This window comes from Dysidea avara, chromosome 1 (assembly GCF_963678975.1).
Source record: "Dysidea avara chromosome 1, odDysAvar1.4, whole genome shotgun sequence".
Classification (NCBI taxonomy): Eukaryota; Metazoa; Porifera; class Demospongiae; order Dictyoceratida; family Dysideidae; genus Dysidea; species Dysidea avara.
This window is the reverse complement of record NC_089272.1, coordinates 12,673,120-12,696,441: the sequence shown is the minus strand read 5'-3', so window position 1 is coordinate 12,696,441 and position 23,322 is coordinate 12,673,120. Positions and strand designations below refer to the sequence as shown.

The 23,322-nt window shown below is 39.0% G+C and overlaps 1 protein-coding gene across 2 annotated transcripts in view; it reads right to left on the bottom strand.

Moving 5' to 3' along the window:
• Nucleotides 1-21,271, bottom strand: part of LOC136256936 (coatomer subunit alpha-like) — a 90,171-nt gene extending 68,900 nt beyond the window's left edge. For both annotated transcript variants that reach the window (XM_066050014.1, XM_066050005.1), the window contains exons 1-25: nucleotides 21,168-21,271; nucleotides 20,954-21,005; nucleotides 20,602-20,715; nucleotides 20,116-20,189; nucleotides 19,901-20,058; nucleotides 16,316-16,425; nucleotides 16,143-16,258; nucleotides 15,906-16,005; nucleotides 15,766-15,855; nucleotides 14,826-14,871; nucleotides 14,463-14,545; nucleotides 13,821-13,906; nucleotides 13,605-13,669; nucleotides 13,476-13,554; nucleotides 13,102-13,177; nucleotides 12,934-13,016; nucleotides 12,279-12,418; nucleotides 12,063-12,148; nucleotides 11,758-11,896; nucleotides 10,944-11,106; nucleotides 10,683-10,829; nucleotides 10,490-10,576; nucleotides 9,962-10,064; nucleotides 750-845; nucleotides 428-516 (exon numbers count right to left, since the gene is read on the bottom strand). In XM_066050014.1, coding sequence (XP_065906086.1) covers nucleotides 428-516; nucleotides 750-845; nucleotides 9,962-10,064; nucleotides 10,490-10,576; nucleotides 10,683-10,829; nucleotides 10,944-11,106; nucleotides 11,758-11,896; nucleotides 12,063-12,148; nucleotides 12,279-12,418; nucleotides 12,934-13,016; nucleotides 13,102-13,177; nucleotides 13,476-13,554; nucleotides 13,605-13,669; nucleotides 13,821-13,906; nucleotides 14,463-14,545; nucleotides 14,826-14,871; nucleotides 15,766-15,855; nucleotides 15,906-16,005; nucleotides 16,143-16,258; nucleotides 16,316-16,425; nucleotides 19,901-20,058; nucleotides 20,116-20,189; nucleotides 20,602-20,715; nucleotides 20,954-20,993 — 2,370 coding nt within the window. In that variant the 5' untranslated portion in view covers nucleotides 20,994-21,005; nucleotides 21,168-21,271. The remainder of the gene's footprint in view (nucleotides 1-427; nucleotides 517-749; nucleotides 846-9,961; nucleotides 10,065-10,489; nucleotides 10,577-10,682; nucleotides 10,830-10,943; nucleotides 11,107-11,757; nucleotides 11,897-12,062; nucleotides 12,149-12,278; nucleotides 12,419-12,933; nucleotides 13,017-13,101; nucleotides 13,178-13,475; nucleotides 13,555-13,604; nucleotides 13,670-13,820; nucleotides 13,907-14,462; nucleotides 14,546-14,825; nucleotides 14,872-15,765; nucleotides 15,856-15,905; nucleotides 16,006-16,142; nucleotides 16,259-16,315; nucleotides 16,426-19,900; nucleotides 20,059-20,115; nucleotides 20,190-20,601; nucleotides 20,716-20,953; nucleotides 21,006-21,167) is intronic.
• Nucleotides 21,272-23,322: the final 2,051 nt, after the last annotated feature.

Below are 23,322 nucleotides of genomic sequence, written 5' to 3'. Positions count from 1 at the left end.
AATAGAGTTTTACCTGCTGTGTTTGCCTCTTTGATTGCCATTGGCTGCTTTTAGATCGCATGTATAACATAGTAGTGCTGTTCCCTGAATGGCCACACAATTGAATTTTGCATGTTAGGCTATATAAGAATTCGAGTAAACAGTGTAGCGTCTTGCCACCTATTAGGTGAGGTGTCGTAGCGGCCTTAGTCCAATATAAATATATTGCACTGCAGTCAGTGCATTATAAGTTATAATGCACTTGCTGTGGTTAGTGCAGCAGTGCTATATATGAATTAAAACACTCGCAGCGTCTTTGAACTGCCCACGCAGAGTGGTACATACACAGATATAATACAGTTGGTAGTTTACAATTGTGACATGGTCACTCCTATGACACACATAGTAGACTACTATTACAACTAAGCAATATATAAACAAACACTACCTCATCAGGCCCTAGTCCCAGACTGGCTGCAATGTTTTCAGCCTCTTCTTCTAACCCATGCGTCTTAGCTGTGAGGTAGGCCAACATGTCTACAAGGAAATAAGAGTACTGTATACAAAAAGAGAATATAATTTATGACAATAATATTATTAATGTAAATCAAAGCCTTTCTGCATATTATGTTAGTGCTCATCTCGGGAGGATATCTATACGTAAGGAAATAGAAAATTATGGAAATTGTTTACATATTTCCAATTACCCTTGTGTACACACACTTACTACATACACAACCACACTGATACTATAATACAAAATGACTGACCTTGTCCAACAGATCTTAATACTTTCACACGCTCCTCAATGTCTCCACAACAGATGGCATTGTGGAACTGACCACTAACATCCTTGCGTACTTCAGCTGTGGGGGAGAATATAGGACAATACCATGCACATAAGCAACAAGCATGAGGGCACAACTAGTTGTCTACTTATCACTGAAAGTACAACTGGTGCCACAAACACTCTAATTGAACAGTCAGGGGTTAATCTAGGGGGGGGGGGGGGGGGGGGGGGCGGGGGGCACTCGCCTCCCCTGGGTTAGCTATTGCCCCCCCTAGGATTATACCTAAACCTTGATACATAATCATGTCATTGGTTACGTAGCAAAACTTTAGGTATAATCCTAGGGGAAATGTATCTACATGTACCATGTATGTGTTATATAAACCCAAACTGTCGAACAAATTCATAACATAATAAAATGCTTAAATAGAAATCCTACGTGGTTTCTTATTCCAAATGTCTAAAATTTCTTCTAAATGGCTATCGTCAAGTTTTTCAGGTGATTCAATGGCTATTTTCATCAGCTGTGATAGACTGACTTCATTCAATGAATTACGAAGTCGTGTTTTGATGAGCTTCATCTGGGAGAAGCTCCGTTCGACAGAGGCAGTAGAGACCGGAATTGTCACACAAACAGTAGCTAATTTATGCAAATTAGGAAACATTGTAATTAACATGTCATCGGTGATTAGATATTGAAGTTGTAAAGCAATGTCATCCTTTGGTTTCTCTGCTAATAGCCTACGAAATGTGATCCATTCAGTATGCACCTCTTCATTTATTAATGGGGATTTCATGGTATTTTCATCGTTTATAGTCAAAGCAGGTTTTTCTGTTCCATAGTGATGAAGTAGGATTTCAATTGATTTTTTTCCATAAGTAGAGAATTCAGAAGAATTCGAGCTTGGAACTTTCTTAGGATCAAATATAGCCAATGCTGAGAGGATATTGCAAGAAGAAAAGCGATTCGAAATGTTTTGTTTTAAAAGGGCTACGAATGGTGTGCCAACTTTCTCCTGGAATGCTTGAATTTTTTCTATACTGATAGTTTCTCCTGTTGCTTGTTTAATGTCATCTTCAGAGTCTAAAAGTTCCAAAACCCAATTTGCTGCAGGAGTAATGGCATCATCCAATGACTGCAGAACTGACTCAACTAAAGAGTAGATAGCTGATAAATCAAGCTGCTTTGTTTGCATTGTTTTGCTGAGTTTTGCCACATTTGGTAAGATGTAATCAAGCAGATAGATAGCAGCAATGCTAGTGAATTTAGATAAGGCCTTGTGCAGTCCTAATGCTTCTGGTTCATGGAAATTTTCATAGTTGCTATCCAGGGTAACAACCAGTGCAGTGTAGCTTGCCTTCACTGCCTTCACACATTGTTCATGAGCAAGCCAACGGGTGTCAGATGGCTTGATGACCTTTAGCTCAGGTAGTTCAAGCACATTCTGAATCGCTTTCAATGATTCTGCTCGTTTCGGTGAGTAATGAAAGTACTTCCATAGTGTTGTCAGTGTAATATATACATGCTTTATTCCAGGTGTGCTATTGGCAGCTTGCACACAAGCTAATTGGAGCATATGGCAGTGGCAGTGGACAAATAAAGCATGTGGCGAATGTTTCTTTAATCTTGCCTGAACACCAGTTTTCTTGCCAGAAAATGTACTAGCACCATCAAAGCCCATTCCAACAATATTGCTGACTTGCAGGTTCTTTTCTTTCAAACACTTCACAATTGCCAAATATATGCTTTCAGCGTCTGCTTTTTTTAAAGGGATGATTTCTAGAAAACATTCAACTGGCACACCATTTTCTTCCCAACGGCAAAATACTGACAGCTCCTCAATAGTAGTAACGTCAGTGCACTCATCAGCCATAACACTAAAAAAAGGTACACTTTGAAGCCTCTTTAATGTAGATTCTTCAACCCATTTAGCAAGCGCTTCTATAAAATCAGCCACTGCTCTGTGAGACGTGTAGACTGCATTTTTTGCGGCATTATCCAAAAACACTTGAAGTTCTCTAGAACCACAAGAAACAACTAGATCAACCAACTCAGAAAAGTTAGTGGTATGAGCAATGTGATGACGGGTGAGAAAGTGTGTGCACCTTATTAGTGCTTTCATAGCATTTCTATTTTTCTCTCTGTCAACCATTCCTATCCTCTGCATTTGGTGAGCAATTAAGCCTTCATTTGATGTAATAAGGAGTGCTTGAGTGGCTGTAGTATGAAGGGTACTTTTTTCATGAGCCCTCATCTTTTCAGTTGCCTTTTTCCAGTTTGTAAATGGCTTTGAAACCCAAACTCCTCCTGTATGTTGTGTGTTCCTTTGTGCTGTTACTTGTTTACAAACCTTGCAAAAAGCACCATCAATGTCCTCATCATAAACTAACCAGTAAAAATCTTTCTCCCAATTCTTTGAATACTTCCTTTTGCTTTTCAAGGGTCTAGACTTGTCTCTACAAGTTTTCTTATTGGGTGGCCCAGATTCATCAAGCTCTGAATCTGAAGAATCACTGGCAGGTTCTACATCTTTAGAGGAACTAGAACTTGCAGTATAAGCTGTTTTTGTCTGTAAAAACTTGAGAATACCACTCATCACTGGCACTAAAGTTCACACTAAACAATTCAGTTTGATTCACACTAAAAAGAAAACTATGGCTGTGGGTATGCTCTTTATGTACAGGAAATGCTGACTCAAATAAAATTAATATTGTTGACAAACCACACACAGACTACAAACAGCTTCCTTGCAAGGTTCAGCTGTCTAGACATCCTGCAGTGCTAGTATTCTTCAAAGCCACATGATAAAATTTAAAAACTAAACTGTTGTCCCTTGACAGTCACACTAATTAAGAACACTTGTAATTGTGTTACCAGAATTTTGTTAATTAATATTAGTATTTACTGTAGAATATTACTGTATGTGTCATGTGTAGTATATGTGTCAGTCAATGCAAAGTTACCAACTAGCTTGCCTTCACCTACAGTATTCTCTATAAGTTTAGTTAGAAGTGAAAATTGATGATCTTTCCCTAAGTTGTATTATCAAATGGTCATATTCAGTGGCATCACGGTAAAAATTCACCAAAATCATGTATATTCACACCTAATTTTTCAAAATTTTCCTGGAGGGCCTGTGGGCATGCCCCCAGACTCCCTAGAAACCTTATACTTCGCAATTCGGAGTGTGACTTATAGTAGCAGGGGCGTCGGAACCGGTCCGGTTGGTCCGGTTTTGGCCGGACCACATTTTAGTAACAAAAGATCGATATACTCTAATAGAGCATTCAACGTGACACTCTAATAGAACAGTCAGTGTAATACTTCAATAAAGCAGTCAATAATAGGTTTCAATTAACGCTAATCATTAATAATTTCAGTCAGAATTGCTTCCAAATTCAATTTCAAATGGCTTAAATTTCAAAATTTTTCTGGGGGGGGGGGGGGGGGGGGGGCATGCCCCCAGACCCCCCTAGAGGGCTCATGCTTCGCATTTCGCTGAGTGTGCTTCGCACACTGCCCACTGAACAAGTCATCATGACTCTCTCACAATCTGAGCCGGACCAGTAACAGATTGCTTCCGACGCCCCTGTGATCCTCATATTCCTATTAAACTACTAAAACCAAATGCCCCTCCTACATTCCAAAACAACTTACTTTGCCCCCCCTAGCTTAATATCCTGGATTGAGCCCTGACAGTCACTAGTATTGTTCAAGACAAATAAAGTTAAGCAAAGCCTCCTTCAGGATTTGAACAATGTGTAAGTCATTGCGCGTGTAAATTAAGGTGACAGTATCTATGGATGTGTTAAGCTGTTTATTATCCAAGTGCAGGATACCAGCAACTTCAAATGTCAACCATTATGAAGATGAGCTAATGAGAGTCTCGTTGGCACTGTCAAGCAGCAACCCAGTTCAAAGTTTGCAAGGCTGGAGCAGGAGGTGGCAACTCCACAGGAAGATGCCCATAAAAGGACACAATGGACTGCTCTCTTGAGTTCCATAGAAAACATCACAAGGAACAGTTTTACTTTAGTGTAGAGGTGGGAGACAGGATTGAGATGGCTGCCAAGAAAATAAGTTCATTCCTAATGACAAAGAAGCTAATATGCTTGGAAAGAGCTAAAGGAAGGTATGGACCAGCATTGAAACCGGGTTGGGTCGTCCGGGTCACATTTTCTCCGGGTCATCCGGGTCCGACCCGGTTTACAAATTATCCGGGTCTGACCCGGATTGGATCACGTGAGAAACGAAATTGTTCGTTTGACGATGTGGAAACTTATAAATGCTATCACGTAGCTCTTTCGTGAGCCACGCCCACTTATCGCGTTACAAACATACGCTCAGTCACACCCATTTATTAGTAAGTGCAGTATGTAGCACGAAACTGAGGGTATCTATGGTAAGGGGTAGCTATTGTTAATAGGTGATGACCTTTTTTTTTTTGGTCTTCAACCTACAGCTAGGCTGAAGTTGCAATTCCAAAGTGGAACCCCCTTTTTAAAAGTCTGGATCCGCCCCTGTTTACTCAACACGAATCGAACGCTCAAAACATAGTCTCGCTCGTTCGAGACTAGCTGAAACATAGCTCTTATCGCACGCCTCGGCTTTAATTAATCCAGGTCACATCCGGGTCAGCAGTAGTGACCCGGTTTCAACGCTGGTATGGACACTCTGGAAGACACACATCTGTGTCACACATCTGTATCACAGATTAGTCCAAGTTCAGCTGGAGGGCAGTGGTGGCATACAAGAGGGGAACCTCTCCACAGAATGCCAAAGACCATATAGTTTATTTCCCATTAGGGACCTGTGAGAAGGTTAAAGCCTGTGAATACAGGGAGTCAGAAACATGTAACTGAAACATTGAAGAATGCAGAAAAAAATCCCAGACCCAGTGGTGACTGGGAGACAACATATTAAGCTAGTGGACAAGGAGGCTGAATACAAGGTGGCCCAATACAGGAAATCTGAGGTGTCAGAGAAACCAGCAAATACACTGTCCCAACAACTCCCCAGTATTTAGCATACAGCGGCTCCCTCCATCACGACTGCTGATGCCTCTTCCACCACCGTTGTTGCAACCTGGTCTTCCCATGCAGCAGTCTGTGGGTAACAGACTAGGCCTGTGTTTTTATTTGCAAACAGTTTAGTCACTACAAAGCACAGTATCCCAGGTTGAGTGGGCCATGGTATCCTGGTTCACATGATAGGTTGCGCCTTGATGGCAACTTTGGAGGCTTTGAACTTTCAAAGATACAGCATTACAAAGTGGCAACAACAGGAAAATTGATATGTACAATGACAATACAGAAAATAAAAACAGGCATTTAATTAAACAGTCATAACCTACATCGGATTCTCCATGAACAGGCGAATTCATTGCTGGGTAAGTTTTGTTTTCTAGGCCTTTTCTACAACCAGGGAGAAGGCGAAAACGTGAGAAAAAAAAAAACAATAGTGAATCGCTCGTCCAATGTGCAAAGCTCATATATTCCGTCTCCTTAGGAGCAATGACACGAAACAGAGATTTCCGAACTCCTCTTGTTTTGGGGATCACGATGCTACCAAGTTATTTGCCATTACCACCTTCCTTCACTGTGAAACAAGCGCTAAAAAAATATGGAATTTTTTCCCGATTTTGTAAACATTTCATCTATTGCATTTATTGCATTCTACTGTAAAATTAGGTTTGTGCTAACTATGATAAAGTCCAGTCCAGACACCAGACAAAATCCAGTAAAATTGCATAGATGACTGACCATAATGCAATTTGTCAGAAACAGTGTCTAACCAGAGCACGGAGGGAACCTAAGGCTGAGCTAGCATGCTATCAACAATAACAGTCACTTGGTTGCCAGGAGATAGTATACATTCTCACAATCCAAGGGAGTGATCACAAATGTATCATTGCCAACCCTCTGGTGTACTGTAACCACACAACAGCTGCACTAAGGGTGCTAGCGCCTTTCTGAAGCCACACAAATGCTGTTGTTTTATTTTTGGTATAGGCAAAAAGAAAGCTACAGGAATCTAAACTACTGCTTTGAAGATTGATCTAACTTTCTACTATAGAGACCAAAGTATAAGATTGTACCTTGCTTCATTCACGCACTATAGTCCCTCAAAGTTAACCCATACATTTTTCTTATTCTGAGATACTGGCTGCTTACACAGGCATCAAATTCGCTGTGAAGATTCTTCAACAAACTTGTGGAAACTTAGCGCAGGGATTTGTCTTTGCACTTCTTTCTTGAGTTATAAAACAAAGATCGAGTGCCCACGAGTGAACTTCGACTCCAGGGCCTTGTAACTTCGTGCTGGATCACAACAACTATAATTCCATGTACTAAAAGTTTGCAAATTTATCACTGATGGTCCACCAAAAGTTTGGTAGAGATTCAACTATCGTGTATTCCAGAATATTGCCTTTTACAATGCAGTGTAGAACTTGGGCACACCGACCAGTTATTACAACAAATTCCGCAAATTCCAACTTTATTAAATAACAAGATATAAATGAAGTTCTGAACAAAAGAAAGCTCTTGTTCCTTTTCTTTACACACCGGGATGCCTTCCTGTTGCTTGTGGAATCACCAAGTCTGCTCTTCGATAGGTAGTGGCGTACAATACAAATATAACTTACCAGCGTACACTATTACTCCAGAAAACGCAGGAAGAACGTGTGTTGGCTAGAAATCAGCTTGTGTCTTGGCTTGTGTTTGCACATATCTTCAAAACTAGCACCTTTCAGGCTAATTCACTCTACTGTCACTCTTGGACACCCAGACGATCATTTTCGTGATGGTTTTCAAACGAAACAGGTAGTTTCTTGGCCAATTCCTTTGGTGCAAAACATGGCCACCTAACACGGATACTTTGTGTATGCACAATATTGCCAATTATGATGTAACAGCCGCATGTGGTTATGTGGGTTGTCCCTTGAATGGCTTCAACAACCCACTAGCACCCTTAAGGCATGTGACATCTTACCACTGTAATGTTCATTTGCTATGCTACAGTGGACATATTGGGTATTCATCTTCTACATGTTCAGTCAATTTAGGCAATTGTCTGGCCAATTCTGGTTTGCCAGGATATTGCGACAGGATAACAAAGAATTCTTATCGTAAGCTCTGCTAACATACGGGATTCTTGCAGATCCACATATTTCATCTCCGGAAACACTTGTATTTATTTATAGATTTTGGCCAGATAATCAGCTGTACTTTAGATCCAAAAATATTTGAGTATTTAGTTCAATGTACATATATTCCATATGCATAGACACAGTCTCTATAGGTTCTGATGCGTCGTGTTTGGGCAAACTTAAGCCAACACAATGCAGGGACTTTTGGCCATTTTCAACATTACTTACCATTCTTCACAGAAGTAGAAGTAGGTACTGTATCTCCACAGCCAATAAACATAGAAATTTGACGCATCTTAGTGGCACTAATCCACTGCCATTAAGCCATCTTTTACATAACATGAGAAATAAGGACAAGTACTCTGAGGCTGTTGCAGCAGAAGAGTACAATTTTTTTGAATGATTTGACAAATGTGAGAATCGGCCTAGCTCATTTTTAGTAACGCAAAGTTTAAAGATAGTCTATTATGCTTACGGTAGTCCTAAGCCATGCTAACTTATTGTTCTACATGGTGGTAATAGTCCCATGCACTCATTGAAGTCACAAACCATACCGCATGCCTAAAGGGTGCGGACCCTTACAACAGGTTAGTACAAAAGGTAAGGACCAAGCAACCGTACCAAAGCTTGGAGCTACAGGACAGAAGAGAATACAAGCCATAAGATTATTCTTCTGAGGTCCCTGACTGTCAGGGTATGTCCACGTTCTGGCAAGTGGAGCAATGTACAGTTGATGTGAAGGGTAGGCTTTAAAAGTTTCTGGGCTTTTGGGGAAAAGGTACTAGAACCAGCACCTTGGATTATTAACCTTATCCATAATGGCTATAAACTGTTACAAGAAAAGTTCAGTAAATCCAATCAGCAGTCAGTTCTGGACTACAAAGAGTTCATAATCCCTACAAGATCTTGAGAAAAACTGTCACACTGCAAGAGTGTTTGAGCCCCCACATTAGCGCAGCCCCTTCTCTGTAATGAAGGTAACTTGTGCTAATCCTCCGCTACTGTAGTTTTAGTGGCTAGAAAAGTTAAAATATGAGGACTGTTGATGTACCAAAGGTAGTAGATGTTCTCATTTGACCTCAAGTCCAGTTATCGTCATGGAGACATCTATGAACTTCATAGGAGATACTTAGTTGGAAGTGCATGGCTAAACTCAATATTATGATTTTGCTGTTTTCTTACCCTCTGCTGTCCTGCTTCACCATGTTATCACCAAATTACTTAGAAGATTAATCAGGTTCTACCATGATGATGTGAATGTGGAGGTGTCTGACAAAGAAGTAGCTGATACACGTAGCTATGAAGTGAGTAAGGACTTACAATACAGCAGGACTGGTCAAGCATACAGTTAAAAGTATCACAACAGACTACCTGACTTGGATTTGAATAATGGTGTGTTGTAACTAAAGGCAAAATTGTTGTCACTTGAGGGGATACCAGCTGGTCGGTGTAATGGGAAAAATTATCCCTAGATGTAGGACCAGTTACCTAATTCCCAGAAGCATGTACTCCTTACTAAACAGCTGCCAATACTGGTGTCAGGTGCTACACCTGACCCCAGAAGTAAAGCAGGGTTTACGATTTAAGCAGGGCCTAATTGACTAAATCAATAGCTGAGATATTCGGCACAGTCCTTTAGCAGTGAGGGTAACACAAGCGACACGTTACGGGGGTTCACAGTTGAACATAGGCACTATGTGGCTCATGGTACTTGGTGTACAGCAGAAAGGTAAAAAAAGCTCCACATGTGGCAAGAACCCACTTTGTTCAGAAGGAAAGCCTCACAAAAGTGTTTCCATGGCGGCACGTAACCTCATCAGCATAAACTAAAGGTGGATTACCAGAGCCACATTTGAGACAAAGGACGATTGGATGGTACAGACTGATGTGTTTCAGGCTCTGGACCATCCACATATAGGTTGGTGGATCACCAAAACACTTCAATTCAGTTCCAGATACTGGAATAGAGATTCCACTGTATACAACATACACTACCATAATAACACACATTAAGAACACACAGTGATATGACATTACTTACCAATTTTGGTCATTTTCTTTAACTTATCCACATTACCAGTTAACAAGTAGAGAAATGACAGACCATCAAAATTCTTTGTCCTCTGATAACACATCTCAACAACCTGACAACAAAGCCATCCAGAATAACATACAAAATATTAAATACCATAATACAACTGTTACAGGAATTTGCACTAGTTCAGTGGGACCTCAACTATCTGAACACAGTTAACTAGAGCATTAAGATAAGTGAATTGTTATACACAAAGCCCATTCATTTGTGCACAGAGGTTTGATCAATTAATTCTAATAGTACATACAATCTCTGACAAAATACTCTCTAATAGAACAGTCACTTGTGTTTGGATAATTAAAATTTGAATAATCAAGATCCTGCTCTATAACTAACACTATTTATTAGAAAAGAACCAATACAAGTTGCATTAGTTAAGTGTAGCACACAGCGAAATACACTAGTGTGAAATACATATCTATATATTAGTAAGAGTGTAAGATCTAGATCTACTGCATGTATGCTAGAACACACCTGATGGTTTCCCTGTGCCAGGGCTAACTTGCTGAGCCTGTTCCAACATGCCTTGTCATCCAATGTCTTGGCGGTTTCCAGGGCAACCTAATGAAATAGGTGGGAAAGGTGAGAGCAATAGACTAGATAAACAAATTAAAAATGATAAACAGAATACAAATTACTCAATGAACAGTACACATCACACACACACCTCAATGTTTCCACAGTCAATAGCTAGTCCAAACTTGGTCCTCTCATCCTTCACAAAATGCAGTGCCACCTCAGGGTATCCCTTCTTCTCCAGGTAGGATATTAATGACTGACCCACCAGTTTGGCATGTCTCACCATGTGGAGCACCTGCAGTAAGTAGACCATTTGTAAAATAAACTGGAACAACAGAAAAACTGTAATTGTACACAAAATATATACATACATTCATGTGTGGTGTGTACAACATACAGACAACATTACCTCATCATATTTCCTATTGATCAGGGCCAGTTTAAACTTGAACTCAGTAGGGTCGATGGTTAACACCCTGGCCTTACACTCTCGGTCCAGGCAGTATACGTTGGTCCCCTTCACCATAGTAATGTAGATGGGTAGGTCCAGCGTCCGGATAATACCACCATCACTACAACAAGTACAGTAACCCTACGCATTCACTTTTATACTCTAATAGAACACACATGCATACATTAATTGGAAAACACTCTAATAAAGCAGTCACAAGTTTAAAAGTCCAATACCGTATTTCCTTGTATAGAAGCCCGGCTTTTATTTCCTTCCCAGCATTTTTGACCTGGCCTATAAATGAATAGAGCCTTTATTTGAAACCGGGTGCTTATTTTTGGATTGGTCCGACCAACGCCCAGCATTTAATTGAATTTGGGTGGTGGTAGAAAGGGATTACTGAAATGGTAAGCATAGAAAACAGTGATACAGTGTGTTGACTATATAAACAAGTGTAGGCAAGGCTGGAAAACCATAGATATTAGAGCTCTAATATCTACAGGAAAACAGTCGTATCATACATATCTGCATGCATGCAGACTCGCCCCGACTACTCACGTGATTACTCCATCCCTCAGAAAGCTCAAAATTCAAGTATGAAGAAGCAGCGTCAACAAAGGAAACAAATAAAGCCATAAACAGTAGACTCGAGTGATAGTCTGGGCCTCTATTTGAGACCAGGTATTTATTTCCCAAAAGTGCTGGAAATCTCCTGGCTCATACTTGAGACGGGCGGCTTTTATTCAAGGAAATACGGTAATAACACACTCACCCATTCTTCAACAAATATTTGATGTGGTTACTAGTAGTGTAGATGAATACTCCGTTATCATCCCATCCACCACTCTTGATTCTAATGTTTTCATGCACTGTACACAGACACTCCAGCTTCTTGTTACAAATGGCAATATCTGTAGAGAATAAATGTGATTACATGCATGCGCAGTACAATATTAGACCTTCATAGCATTATAAAAATATGTTCACTATATACTTATTTTAGGGTGCAAACAGAAAGGAACACACTTTATTCACAAAAATTATCACAGGTATACAGACTATTTCACAATAACTCACCATGTTTGCCCAGGATAGCTACATGGTTCATGTCTTGTGCCCACACCACATACTTGGCCTTGCTAACTTTGACGGTAGCCAATGATCTAATCAATACATGACACGGAGTTGCATGTTAAGATTAGAGTGTGCACTAAAATTGCATGCGTATGTGTGTATACATGCATGTAGTGTATTGTGGAGTGAGATGTTTGAATAATACAAGCAGTGACTCACTTTTTCTGCTGCAGTTCATACAATATGACACTGTCGTTGTCCTTTAGTAATAACCGTGAAGTGCCGGCAAAGAATATAGTGTCACACGTTGGTGCCTGCACCTTCTTGACTGACTCGTTCTTCAAGTTCTTGATGGTGATCTGAACAACAGTAGAATAATACATGTACATGTAGTTAGCCCTATTTTGGCGGTAACGGACTGGTATCGGTAAAGCTATAAACGTCCCGATACTAATCGATACTTTGTATGACGTAACCTAATTGCTTTTCAAGATGGCGGACATACGTAGCATGTCAAACGGAGTTAAGCAAAAGCTGATATAAGCAGCCATGAATTCTTTTAAAGAAACCAGCCATTAACATTATTAGTATGTGGAAACAGCAGTAAGCCACGAAACAAGATTCATTGAAGCCATAAATGATTGTTGTCCTCATGATTGATGCCCACAAAACCAGGAACTACAGTTTATGAAATTAGCTAATGTGTTAAGTAAGCTAGTCTATCAACTACTATTGGAACTACTAGCTGTTTTTGTGAGTGTGGCAAAGTATCGGTATCGGATCGGTCATTTCCATCGGATCGATAGTGAAAATGTGGTATCGGTGCATCACTACATGTAGTAGACTTGTATACTACAGAGCACATACTACACACCTGGTTAGTCTTATCCAAGACAGCAAACCGATCACGAGACACCCAGACTGCAGCTTTACCAGATGACCTCTTGCCCTCCACAACTACACACCATTAAATATATTGTGTGCAAGGAATGTAGTACATTATATATAGACATGACATGGTGTAGTACAGTGTGTGGCTTACAATCAGGGTTGGAGGGGTCAGTTTCTTTGGGGATGGTGAACAGTTCATAAAATGCTGTCTCTGGACTAGTGGTGTTCTGTGTAGCACATGACAGTAAAATAACAGTGAACAGCTAATACAGCACAACAGACTTGTGGTACAAGACAAATAAATACACAATAGCATACACAGTAAGACAAAAGATAGAACAATATTTAATCAACATACTGGCTCAATGCATATACATACACAATCAACTGATAGCACACATGAACATGAACAGATGTACATACATACAGGGTATACCAACAGACAATATACAGGACACACTCACACACACACACACACACACACACACACACACACAGATGTAAAAGACATACAACCAGACTCACAGAACAGATCAACATGGCATCAGTAGTTGGACTATAAGAAATGTGATGAGCTGTTGATCTAAGGTGACCACCTCCATTCCTAATATGGTTTTATAGTGATGTCATCACTAAATCACGTGATATCCTCACCTCCTGATGGCCATCACAGGAACATCATTAGATGTACCAAACTCGTATCTCCTTAAATATCTTTCCTGTATGTGGTTAATAAATTCAGTGTAAATAATCCTTACTCAAACACTAAATAATTTACTACAGTGTAATTACACAAAAAGTGAGCTACTGAAATATTATAAAAACAGTCTTTACCGATTGACCGACTGACTACCAAATTGAATAGTATACCTTAACATAGTAGAGGGTATTCTTGTGGGCAGCATATGCAGGTCTCTCTCTCTCCAACTTAAACACCAACATGCCACTATCATGACCTGAATAATAACAAGGTGTGAAGTGTACGTCAGTGTTTGTTACATGTCTGTAGTACATACTGTATGCAACTATGTATAGCTTCTGAGTAACTAAAAGAAACTGATTTTAGAGTTCAGCTAGTTGTACACACGTGACACTATTGTAAAAGCAGAAAATTTAACTGGACAATAATGCAAGCAATCGTATGATATACTGATTAAGTGACTCTACAGCACTTCTCCTGCTTTGAGGAGTAGTGCTATAGTCGTATTATAGTTATGTTGTAGGCTGTGATTGTGGGTTATTGTTATTATAAATCTGCAATAAGTGTAAGGAAACATTAGGATAGATTAGGGGATCCCCCCCCTCCACTTATTTCACTACTTTTTCATTTCAATTAATGATCCCAACTCAAACAATCACCTAATTATATACCTGACAGTGATATTAATTCACAAAAGGCTCAAACTATAGCTTATTTGACGACCTTAAATTTTGAAATTCACCAACTACCAAATGTAACGCCCTGTCAAATTTTCTAATTTACTACTACTTCATGTTCAATGTATTATGTACCAGCAGCAAACAGGTTCTGAGTGGGGTGGGCAGCCACTGCCCAGAAGCGATCATTCTCTCGACGAAATGTCTGAATACCAGTCCTGTGAGGGAGGATCAACATCAATGATATTGCAGTACAGACATACACACACAGAGTACTATAGAGATATAGTGCATTATAGAATACACTCAATACAGAGCTTTGAACACAACATACAGCGCCTGATGTATAAGGGACTGCTCTATTAGAGTAGTTTAGATATCCGCTGTGTGGGAAAAGGAGAATTCAGTACAAAATACATAATTATGTACACAAGAATACATTCTATCTTGAAATATGTAAGTATATACCAAGAACATGTGCACAATGTAAGTACAAACCGTTTAGACATGTCCCAAACTTTGATGGTCTTGTCCTCTGAATTACCTGATGGAAAAAAATGCAGCTATAGAATACATGAATACAATATACATAAAACTACACTGGTGGTTTAACAGATGTATATAATGTAACATATAACATACACAGGCGATAACATCAAAACAGCTTGACATCACATTTAACCCTTTAAGGACCAAGAATTGTGTGCATAATCTACCCTGAAAGCCCACACGTTTTATGATTATTGCGCATTTAGTGTTTTAAAAAAAATAATAATAAGTTTATAGCATTGACAAAGCCCCTACAAGTGCTCAATTGTACAACAAATTATACTAAAAGACTCGCCTGACAATAATAAACAACATTATCTAACTTACCAAAGTGTAGAACCAATGTCTTTAAAGCACTAAGGTTAGTTTCAAACACCTACACGCGATTGATTTCTTCGTGACACAATCAATAAAAACAGTCCGCCATTTTAGTTTTTTTAAGACCGTATCACGTGATCTTGCATATCAAATTATTCGCCTCTAAATAGTGAGCACTCTGAGCTTTATTTGAAGTTAATACGATGAACACAGCCAAAGTTATGGAGCGATTTCTACAAGGTTAGTTTTATTGTTGTGTAAATATTAAATGTTTGTATTTTGTTAGGAATTTTACACAGGCTTAGTTTTGAGTGATAAGTTGGCCTTATATATCAAAAGAATCGCCTATGAATGGCGAATACAATGGCCCCTGTTTCGATCTAATAGCTTTATTTGTTGCGAAGTTATAGCTCTTTGTTTACTGCCAATAATCTTGGACGTAATATTACGGCGCTGGTCTTTCGAGCAATACCTATTTTGGACGTAATATTACGGCAGCGGTCCTTAAAGGGTTAAGCAAAGAGCCATTTTTTTAATTAGTGCACATCAATGCCCTAACAGGACAACTCACTGATAATCAGGTCCATCCTGGGGTGAAACATAACACAGGAGACATTGTTGTAGTGGCCTCTACATGTGTCCACCTCCCAGGCCTTTGCATCTGTGAAGGTAAGTCACTAAATCTTAAGATGCTAGTGTGCTAGTGTTTACCATTCATCCTCCATAGCTTGACTTGTCTGTCATCCGCTGCTGATACTAGTAGTGGCATGGTGGGGTGGAATGACACCCAGTTGACCCCTCTGTCATGACCCTGTGGAGTGAGTGGATTAGAATGGATAACAGTGAGGGATCTATTGGTATGTGTACAAAACACACACACACACAATACACTACACACACCACACACACACTACACTACACTACACACACCACACACACACTACACACCTCTAAGACATGCTTCACTATAGCATCAGATGATCCAAACAGATCAGTAGAGCCAGGATTCTTTAGATGTTCATCCAATCCACCAGCTCCTGGGGCTACTGTCTTCTTACGTAACCCTACCAACAAACAACAATACAATACAACCCCCCAGGGCATCAAATACATCACAATACCTGCAATGTCCCATACACGAACAGTTTGATCAAGAGAAGCAGAGGCAACGAGATCTTCTGATGGATGGAACTGAGCACACATCACATAGTGATTGTGTCCTGTTAGAACACTGTGAGGAAACAAGTTAGCAAGGATAAGAATACCGTATAACGGGTTAAGTTTGAAGGAATAATTATTCTAGTACATAGCTTCCATGAAAATTTAACTCTTCAAATAATGTATAAATTAAGCTAGTGTGCGGCATAGACACCACAATCTAAATTTGAACTTTTATGTGAGAACTTGTGCTGAAGCGTGGTGTAGAAGACTTTGCATTATAGCTTTGCATTGAGATGAAATTTCCCCCAACATGTGGCTAACAATTTCACTAACAATTTCACTGCCTTACATAACTGCAATGGCGAATCAATGTGAAGATTTTCAGTTTCTCATCTGCAAAACCCCCTAATGAAATAGTACAATTTTCTTTGTGGACTAGTCACCATCACTATTTCAATTGTACTGGTACATGTGGTCACCAATCCTAATGCAAGGTTTCCCAGCAACACGTCACACAGTATGGCGCTATGCTAAAAATTGCGCACTTTAAAAATAACTCTTAGACTCTTTGCATTAAAAACAAAGCCTTTGAAATTAATTTTACTAGCTGGTCTTAGGAAATTTTGCAACCAAAAATGACTCATTATACAGTACTATGTATGGTATAAATGTGGGGAAGGAAGCTAACTCAAGCTAACCTAGTCATATACATGTGCGCATGCACACTACAACAAGCAGTTACAATGTGTCTGACAATAGGGGTGGGCAGTATTGATCAATATCATTAGGGCTAAAATGAATATTCTAAATGAAAGAGAACGAATGTTTTTAGTCAAGGATGAATAATTGAACTATATACAGTATAATACTGAAATACAGTGTATATGTGCAGGAGCGCATCGAATCCTACGGACAAGGGAGCATGTAACTCCGTAAAAAGCGAAGTTCAAATATGGCTGCCATGTACTATATTAATTAGGATATTATGCGGAGGCACATGCTCGAGCATGTCACGTTTCCGCTGCGACGAAGCGAAGCTATGGAAACGAAGTTCAATGGCACGATGGAGGAATAGTAGCACAGGATTGCAGGACAGCCTTTCTACAGTCGCTAATCATGCAAAATTACTCCGCTAGACTATTCCAAGCTTTACCTTCCGCCTCGACGATCTTCCTATTGAAGCAACTTTGCTACCTTCACACAAGACGATGGAGTAGCAGCCCATTCCGGCAGTGTTTCCCTGTTGCGCGTAAGAATGATGTAACCAATTATATACATAGTAATACTGGATGTCATGTTTGATTTTCGCACGTAGTATTGGTAGGGTACGGAGTTACACGCTCCCTTGTCCATAGGATTCGATGAGCTCCTGATGTGTGTTATATCTTATTCCAAATATCATTAAAATTTGATATCTTAATAACTTCAGTAGGTGGTTTTTGAAATGAAGTAGAAGTGTCTGATGATGTAGCTATTAGAGGTGTACTGATAAGGATTATTCAGTTGTACTGATATCCAATTAATCTGTACCTAAAAGAGCCGATACTGATTATACCCATCCGATTATTGTATATTCTGTGAAGTAGAACTACAGATGTAGCTATACTGCATGATGTATTATTCTAATGATTTTTTAGCATTGAGAAAACAGAAGTGATGTAACTTTTGCTATATAGCACAACTATATCTCTATTACACAACCCAGTCAATTAGGCACCACAAATACTTTAATACAAGCTCCCTTGTCTGGATTACTCTGTGATTTGATTAGTTACCAAGATGTTGTTATACACAGACTACTAGTTCAGTTTTCCTGTGGTGCAGTTCTTTATTCTTAAAGTGTAACAGCTACTGTTCTGGGTAAGAATATTTTAACACTGACAGCAGTATTTACACGCATAGTCATATGGCTTCTCTTAACTTAGCATTTCACAGTAGAGAGTACTCATATTTTCCATGCAAACTAATCAGTTTACAGAGCGTTTGTGCCCATCACTGATAGGGAAGGCATATCAGCAACCGATCCAATCACCCCCACGATCACCGATCTGAATATTGGTACATCTCTAGTCGAGTGTCTGATGTTGTTGCAGTTGTAGAAACTGACAAAGATTCCTCATTACTAGTGTCCGCTATCTTTACTGTAATTAGCTAGCAACCTCAGTGTTTCAAATTACAAAATGTGACTGGATCTGTGAAAACAGGACATAATCGCATATTTTTGAATTCCTGTTTATGACATATTTATAATCTACTTAGCCAAGTGTACCCACTGGCAAAGTTTCAGCTTCATATACCAATAACTTTGTGAGTTACAGCCCTACAAAGTAGCAACAACAGAAAAATCGATTTGTACAGCAACTATAGGGAAAATAAATTACAGGTGCTTACAAAAACGGCTGTAACTTCCCAATAGATTGAGGTACAGAGCTGAAATTTTCACCATCGTGTTCGCCATGAATAGGGGAACCAATTACTGGGCAAGTTTTTCCTTTGCTCACCCTTCCTCACTGCATACAAAGGCAAAACTCATGACAAAAAAATTGATCGCGTACGATCGCTTCGACATAACGTAAACAAACGCTCATAACTTACGTATCATTGGATCTACTGCAACGAAACAAAGATTTTCCAACATGCGAATAAGATGATATCCATGTTTTTATTGTTAGTCTCTTCCTTCACTAAGAAAGAGGTGTTCAAAAAATTTACAGAATTTTTTCAATAATATGTAAGTATTTCACCCAATGTTTTCAATGCTTTATACCGTAAATTTAGACTTGTGCGATTATGTCGCGTTTTCGCAGATCCGGTCACAAATTGTTTCAAGCAAATTCGAATATTCGGTTTATTCGTTTTAGCCCTAAATATCATACCACAGTATTTTAATTATAAATAGTGCAGTGTTGCTAAATACCCAGTAAATATGTATAAGCTTCCATTGTATCAATAGCCTCATAGTAGACTACACAGTGCTTACTTTTCAAGTGGGAAAACAAATTGGAGGAGTTAGCCAACAAACTTTTTAGATAGGGCTAACAAACATTTTAGACAGAGGTAACAAATATCACTCTCATATTTGACTGGTCTCTCATTAGTACCTTACTAGTAGTCCCATGCTACACTCTTTGCTCCATTCTTGCTAACCTGTTCTGCTATAATACTGTTCTGGTAATTTCTGGTATTCTAAATGTTAAATATTTAATTTGGTTTAAAAAAATATATTGCAAAACGACTAAAAATTGGTATATTGCCCACCCCTATGACAATAGCCACTCTCACTATCATTTACTGCATTCTTTATTATGTGAAGTTTACCATTTAATAGGCCGCATGCATGTGGTTACTACAAACAGTACACTAGCAAGTTTTAGTTGAATGGATATACACTTTTCCCTGTTGTGATGGCAACTAAAAAATATTGCAAGGAACAAAATTCAATTTTGTGCTTGTACCCTGTATACATGTACCCCAAACATATACAAACAGATATGCACTGAAAACCTACAAACAGAGACACATACACACTACACAGTATCACACACCAGGTACAAGTTCGAGACTGCCAGTTCCATATTCTAATAGTTTGGTCATCTGAAGAACTAATAATCCATGGGTACTCCTTATGGAAGAATGTAGTCCTAATATAGTCAAGGTGACCAAGTAGAGTGAACAAGCATCGTCGCTGCTTGTAATTCCACACCTACAAACACGTTTAAGTGATGAAACTAACAACACCCTGAGGCAAACAACAACAAACCTTAATCTTGTAGTCATCCCCACCAGATACAAACAATGGTTGATTGGGATGAAAGTCAATACCACGTACTGGACCTGTGTACAACAAAAATATTACCACTATAGTCCATGCTGTATAGAATACAAAATGCCACTAAACGGTTAAACAAAGTTTGTACATAGTGCATATATACAGTGTCTGTAGTGGTTATTTAATTATCTGGTCAAAAAGTTGTAGTGTTTCCTATACTTTTTATACAGCATACCACTACTTGAAACTGATGAGATATACATGAAACAGTACTTTGGCAAATCGCTACAGGAAAAACCCAATTCACCCTACTAACTGACAGTACTGTGAAATGAAAACAGTAAATAAATTTGGTTGTTGTACATATAAAAATTATATTGCACTTTCTATTTCATGTACATGTAAACAATGGAATTACCTGTTTCTACTGTGTAACTAATATGGACAAAAGTACTAATACCCCAACACACCACTCACCATCATGTTCATCAAACTTTTCAATCAATGTACACATACGATAGTCCCATAACTGGACCAGTCCATTGTGGAGACTAGCTAACACCCAGGGACGAATAGGGTGGAAACACAGTCCTATAAAATTAGAGAAATATAATCATCATCGACAAACAGGAAAGTACAGAAATGTCATGCGACTACAATCAGCCATTACACTATGTAAAGCATGGATTTGACACAACACGATCTGTTTTATTACCAATGAATGAAATGACAAAGCACTGGTTTTACATCTGTGAATGTGCAAACACAAATAGTCTAACAATGATAAACACCTGGGGACTGTACACACAAAATCAACACATACACGTACCTTTTACTCTGTTTGATTTTGATTCAAACTTGGTCAACATCTCCTATACACCCTGTAATGACAATGGCTTGATTAGTTACAACATTATAAAGCACACTTGCGCACGACACAAAAGAAAGCAATTCTAAATGACGCCTACTCCGCAGTGAAAATGCATGCCAGCAGTAAACATTGCTAAACTTGTACAGTTTTAGTACTATTATAATCTGCTGACCTTGTGTCGCCCTGAAGTGCAGCAGTAATAAATAGTGCCTAAACGACAAAGAAAAAAAAAACCAATCACGTGCGAAAGAAACCCCTGAAAAAATGGCGTCGCGTGGATTACTTTCATTAACTTCAACGCCATTAAGCAGATACGCTCTACAAAGATGCTTGTTCGCTACTTCTGCGAAGGTTGATCCAACCACGCGAATAATTCTGGATAAACTGAACGATGTTAAGAAAGGCAAGAAATTTCAGGTTACTCCAGAGTCAGAGAAGCGCCTGAAGGAAGAGCAGGAGAGACTGCGGCGTGTGTACGGGTCTGGTAATATGGAAGAGTTTCCCAAGTTAGATATGTCAAACAAATAGGTGAGCATTGTATAGAATATGTTGCTATGCACCTTATGCACACCCCAAAACGAATGCAAGGTTAAGATGTTTGGTGGCATACTGTGCTTATGCAATTTTCAAGCTTACGTGCAAGGCATAGTCAGATATTAAATTGTATGCTGTCAATGCAACAGGTACCGTAGGCGGGGAAAGTTATGCGTGGGAAAAGTTTCGCGAATTGCGCTCTACCTTGTATACCGGCGTAAAAGTTTCGCGATGCTGATTTTGTATACTGATTTATTACTGTACAAATACAAGCATGTAGAAGCTAACCGGTGTAAAAGTTTCACGATAGCTACTGCAATCGCAAAATTCGCGAAACATTTCCCACGCGTAACTTTCCCTGCCTACGGTATTGTTTAAACAGTATAGTGCCTATAATATATCACTGCATGATGTAACTAGTACCATAGTTACTGTATACCTGGAAATTTTTGTGGTAAGTAATTTTCGTGGTTAGTGAAAGTGCTATGAAATTTTCGTGGTTAGTGAAAGTGCTATGAAATTGTATCACATGAAAATTTGTGTCTCCTACAAACTCACTTTATTGATAAATTAGTGTGGCTCACTGTTTGTAGGCGTACCACATATACTTACAAATGGTATAAAGTGGGTGTTGCTCAAGAAAGAGCTGGCCTATTGCAAGACTAGACTATGTTGCACAGAGATTGCCACTACTGTGCTACTTGTTCAGATGTGCTTTAGCAATCTGTGTGATGCTTGAAGTAAAAATCATTCCAGACTCTTTGTAGCTGTGTTGTCGAGAACAAAATCTTCAAATCAAACAACAGTGTTCCATGAAATTTAAAATGCGTAAATCCTGACAAAGCACACAACCATGAAATATATATATACATACCACCACAAAAATTTCTGGGCATACAGTGCTGGATTTGGTTTTGTTGCCATGGTGATGTGGTTTTACTAAATATATGCTGTCTATATCCAGTTGGACCACAAGCTTAAACACACACATAATGTCGTGTGTAAAAGTGTAAAATACTAAAAAGAAAGCAGGTGATCTTTCTCAACTATTTTATACCCATTGTATAATTTCTACACGTGATGTGATAGCTTGGAGCTATAGCATTTCTCATTCCAATTTTTGAACATCCCTTGTTTACAGATGGCTTATCTTGTATTATCATGTCACTGCAGTTCAGTGTTTTGGATTAGAGTTATAGCCTAGTGTGGGTATAGTGTATGGCCCATAATACACAGCAATACAAAGTCTGTTAAGACTCACTTGCAACCAAAGGGGATTGTGCGTATATATGATTCAACCATTATTTTGAAACTATGAAATAGTCTTCGTCACACAGCAGAATGCCTTCTTGTTCTAATCTTCCCTGAACTCTGTGGAGAGAAAGATAACTGTATTTTCTCTTTCAAAAAGCTTTGATTTCCTTTCCAGCATTTTTGACCTGGGCTGTAAATGAGCAAGGCCTTTGGGTGTTTATTTTGTATGGAGACACTTGAGTCACAGTGTTACAAGTACAGGCTTAAAGCAATTGGCAAACAGTTAGATGATACATATTTGCATAACTCACATGAACTGCTCGCTTGATTACTGATTACGCCTTCATCCCTTAGATGGCTCTAAACTTAACTTGAAAGAATGACAGCAGTAAATTAAAGTTAACCTATAATAGCCTGGGCCTGTATTTGTTTATTTTTCCTGTGTGCTGGAAACCAGCCGGCTTATAATCAAGACCTAGAATGTAGCTTTCTATACAAGGCAGTAAATAATTAACTACCTGCTTGACAACCACCTTAAG